This window comes from Limulus polyphemus, unplaced genomic scaffold (genome assembly GCF_000517525.1).
Source record: "Limulus polyphemus unplaced genomic scaffold, Limulus_polyphemus-2.1.2 Scaffold2449, whole genome shotgun sequence".
In the NCBI taxonomy this organism is placed as follows: domain Eukaryota; kingdom Metazoa; phylum Arthropoda; class Merostomata; order Xiphosura; family Limulidae; genus Limulus; species Limulus polyphemus.
In genome coordinates, this window is record NW_013668059.1 from 34,076 (window position 1) to 38,835 (window position 4,760).

The 4,760-nt window shown below is 33.5% G+C and overlaps 1 protein-coding gene across 2 annotated transcripts in view; it reads right to left on the bottom strand.

The window, feature by feature from the left end:
* LOC106466985 (serine/threonine-protein kinase Chk1-like) overlaps nt 1-4,760 on the bottom strand; it is a 21,193-nt gene that overhangs the window by 5,374 nt on the left and 11,059 nt on the right. For both annotated transcript variants that reach the window (XM_013927296.2, XM_022395065.1), the window contains exons 7-8: nt 4,122-4,307; nt 1,238-1,342 (exon numbers count right to left, since the gene is read on the bottom strand). In XM_013927296.2, coding sequence (XP_013782750.1) covers nt 1,238-1,342; nt 4,122-4,307 — 291 coding nt within the window. The remainder of the gene's footprint in view (nt 1-1,237; nt 1,343-4,121; nt 4,308-4,760) is intronic.

Genomic DNA, 4,760 nt, shown 5'->3' on the forward strand with positions numbered 1-4,760 from the left:
CATGTTAAACTTATATTAAAGTTTTTCTTCACTACCCATTTAAGCCGTCTCCAGCCATTATTAGTCTCAAAGTGGGTTCCTTGTCATCGAATTTGAAAACAAGAGTATACTTAAAACGTCCTTGTTTTTTCAAAAGATAAAAGTGGTATATGCAAATACACATCTCTCTCTCTCTCCATACATACACACATCTTATAAAATGACAAAGCCTAAAAACAGTATGCAGCACTCATACTGTGAAAAAATTGTGTTTTTTCACTCAAGTTCAACATTAATTTAACACATAACTATATACTTTTTTTCAAATTTATAGGACAAAAAATTCAATTACTATACCCATAGTAATGCGGTACTGGTACAGGAAGGTAAAAATTTGTTTTCTGTTCTTTTAGTTCATATGCAAAATTTTAATATACTTTGTGTTGGTTATATTTTAGAACATTGGTCAAGGGAGAGCTACTATGTTTTTCTCACCTTTAATTGTTCACTGAACTAGATGACTCACAAAAAATGCCCTGGTATTCCTTACTGTAAAAGATTAAATGTAGCAATAATAAATATTTCTCATGGTAAACAGGGTGAAGCACTGGGGGCTTAACCACTTGTAGTCGAGTAGGTAGTGAGTGAGACAAAGTGGTTTTGTATATTACTATGTTTTTGACAGTTTCTGTTTAATAGACTTTCTTTGTTTTAGTGAGTTCTTTGTTTTTTAGGATGTGGCTAGATTTTTCTGGGTTTTAATTAGATTTAATAGCTCTTAAGATTGTGTTAATTTTTGTTTTAAACTAAGACTTGGGTGAGATGTAAGTATAAGAGTTTTTATACAGCTTTTCTAGAAAAGACTTAAACTTGGAATAAACTTTAACTTTAATTCTTAACTTCTGAGAGCTTGTCTTAATTTGAATGTTTTAGTAAACAAAGACAGTTGCATTATACGTTTTGGGTGAGGTCTCTTTCTTGGAGTCAGACTTAGAGAGTTAAAGAAAAACAAGCCCACACTCTGTGATATAGTTTTCGTCAAATTTCCTGTTTTTACTCTGAGAGAAATTAGCGTAACTGAGAAGATCACAACAATGTTGTTTTGAAAGACCCATTTTTAGAAGGTTTAATTGTTACTATATGACATTTTATTGAGAAAATCATTGTTAAATTTAAACTTATTTTGAGACAACAAGCCCAAATTTGTTTTAAATGACGAATCTTGTTTGTGAGTATGTATTGCAATATTTTTACTTACACAGTGCTAAGTTATCAATTTTTCTCCATGGAGATTGCATGATTTTACATTCTTTCCAATCTCTGTACTCTCTGCAGTCATAGTGAGGTTTATCCCAAGGAAGCTCTGAAAAAATTTAATTACAAACAGCTATAAGATATCTCAAACCAAACATAAATTTATGAAATGAGGATTCAAATATCAAGGTAATACACATGAAGTATCACATTTCAGAAAATGTTGATAATGTTGTTGTAGGCTATATTTTTAATGTTGGCAAGAGGGAGCTGGAAGTCTTAATGATAATGTTCAGATTAAAAGGTTTAGTAAGATAGGCCTAAAACACCTGGCATAGGGGACATAATGTTTGCGGTGATCCCTCCATGTTTGAAATGAATATGAAGATTAGAAAATAAAATGGTATAGAAAGATCAAGAAACTCGTACAAAGACATCAAGTTGTTGGACAGTGCTCATACCCTCGAGTAACTGTTCATCAAGGAAAGTCAAATCAACAACTTCTGGAAAAGAAACACCACACATTGGTGGAATAGTGATACTGATAAAACATGGAAGGTACACAGTCAAGCCCAAGCTCAGTTCATGTGGATAAGGCATGACCCAGCCCAAGCAGAAGAGACAAGGATTACACAAAATAGAGCCTGTGCTCTCTACTTTACAAGTGATCCACTTCCAAAGCATATGAAATGAAATAGAATGAGCTATGCAGCATTGCCAATCTCATAAGATGATGACAAAACCTTGTCGAAACGTTGTACATTTGCTGTTATGTTAAACTTATATTAAAGTTTTTCTTCATTACCTATTCAAGCCATCTCCAAGCATTATCAATCTTATAAGCAATTCATTGTGGTGCTTTCAGAATCTTATGGTTCCCACAAGAACCAAAAACATGTTAATGAAAGTCTTTTATAATGTTGGTGTTACCCCATTCTGTGCAGATGAAGAAAAAGGTAAGGCCTTCATGCTCACATACATTAACCAACATGCCCATGTTGACATGCAAGAGATGCTCAAGTTACAGCAGTCCTTGTTTGAGGTAACTACATGCAGATATGGAAACCATGTTTAGCTTGTATAGATGCCATGTGCTAACCTTTGCTGATGACATTCTGATATATAGCAAAGGTTTTAGCAAGTTTTCACCACCCCTTAGCATAGTCATCAATCCTGCCACAGCCACATTCTGCACACTCAACAAGTCATGTTGAAAAGGAAAGGCCAGTCACATGAACATCATGTTAACCAGAGCTAGAAAATGCATCAGTGCTCTAAAAGTCAAGAGCCAGTCACAGAGGAACATGTGCTATACAGTAATTACTGAGATAATTTGTCACCACTAGATTTCAAATTTCTACATGCCACTGGAATCTTTGGAAATCAGCCTTGACAGAAAACGCACCTATTTAAATACCATTGTGGATATCCACCTGTCATCATAGACACAGATGGTTAGGCAATCATCTTGTGGAACAACATTCTGCATAAGGCTGGCAGAGCATTCAAGTTTCTCATAAACAGCACAGGAATGGAACTGAAAGCCATAAAGCAAGCTCTCCTCCAGATTGTTCAAAGCAGCAAACCACAAAAAGACAGCATCACCAACAAAATATTTATGACTGATACATAAGCAGAAAGCAAAGTGACTGCATGGTAAGACTATCACCTAGATGTATGTGCCAGGTCATGCATGGGTACCCTGAACAAGGAAGTTGATAAGCTTACATGAGAAATCCCTTTATCAATTCTAGCACAATTCTGCTGGCAGGATACCAATATCCTCTGTGCTAGTAAGGTAAAAGTGGAAACTATTGAAGGTCTTCATCAACAATCAGAGGAAACAAAATTGCTCAAAAACGAGATATCGTGTGGTGAAAATAGGAAAAGCAAAATTTAGGGAATTGATAAGACAGTACAGAGTCAGAAGGCCACTGGTAAAATTAGCAAAGGAACTCTCTTTTACATACTGAGAGGCAGCTGGTTTCCACATGAACAGTCAGTGCCTAGGGACACAACTCCTCAGATTGTAACCTAGTATTCTAGTAAACTGGAAAATAAAATGGGTATTAATTTTATTCCAAGCAAAGAATCAGCTGTGAAATCAATGAATGCTGCACTTATTGATTTGTTTCAAATTGAACAGTTGAAACCACTGTCCTTGTACTTTAGATGGCTTATAGAAAGCCAATAAGGAGGATGAGTGTGTTCTAGACAAGACAGCCTTTTGGCAATGGAAATTGCAAAGTTATTGTCAGGATGCACGGTCATCTGATAGAACATGACTAAACATAGCAACCTGGACTGTAAAGATGTAGTGAGACTCCAAAATCCTTTTAACTCTTTGACTATGGGTCTTGGTACATTGCACCTAGCCCATAACTAACCACCAAAGTAACCATGAGAGTAGTCATACTATAACTTTTTATAATGTATGCATATCTTCATAAAATTGTGCAGATTATCAGTAAATGTTACAAGGCTTTTGTACACAAAATATCAGATTTTTTAATTAAAGATTTCCTTGTAAATTTTTTCTTTCGTAATGTTGACTATCTAAAGAGGAAAGTAAATTTCATTTTAAGATTAAAAATGCTTTTCTTCATCTGAAAATTGTCAAATTCCATTTGCATAATCTCTATAACCTCCAAAATATCTTTAAGAATTTAACTATGGTATAAAATTTCTATGAATTTTTCATAAAAAATTCATTTTTCTACTTTATCTTTCAAAGTTGCATGGTTCATGGGTAAAAGTGTAATTACGTACAGCTTCCCCTTTATAGCCTACCTAAAATTGTTATATTATCATAGAATATATTACTGTATTAACTTCCACCAATATCACAAATTTATAGTAATACAAAAAAAAAGTTTTTGTTTTTCTACCTCCTGCAAGCAGTGCAACCAAAATTACACCACAACTCCAGACGTCTGCTGGTTCTGCATTGTATTCTCGAATCAAAACTTCTGGTGCTATGTAAGGTAATGTACCACATCGTTTCGTTAGTGGTCGTTCTTTCCCTTGGTAACGAAACACTGTTGCCATCCCAAAGTCAGTAATCTTCAGAGTATCTGTTAAGAATGTATATTTAATAGGTTGGTAATTTTCAACCTGTATAACAGTAACAAGTATCTCACGGATCGATTTATCACAATTTAATTTTTTAATTACTCTTCGTTCCCAAAAAAAAGTTGGGATAAAATTTTACAAATTCACATTGGAAAAGAAAAACTAATACAAGTAGATATTTATATGAACAAAAGTATAAAACAGATAAAAAAATGGGATTATGGGTTGGAACCAATATTTGAAAATATATGTTGGAAATTCACACAGTTACAAACAATTAAAATTAAATTAAACCTGACTGATTACATTTTAAAGGAGAACTATATAAAAAAGCAGTTCAATGCTTTAAAATTAATATCTTTTTTTTTTATAAAAATTGATTTTACAAACATATGACAACAGCTTAATAATTAAAAGCATTTTAGTATTATTTCCCAGAAATAATCAGACGTAAT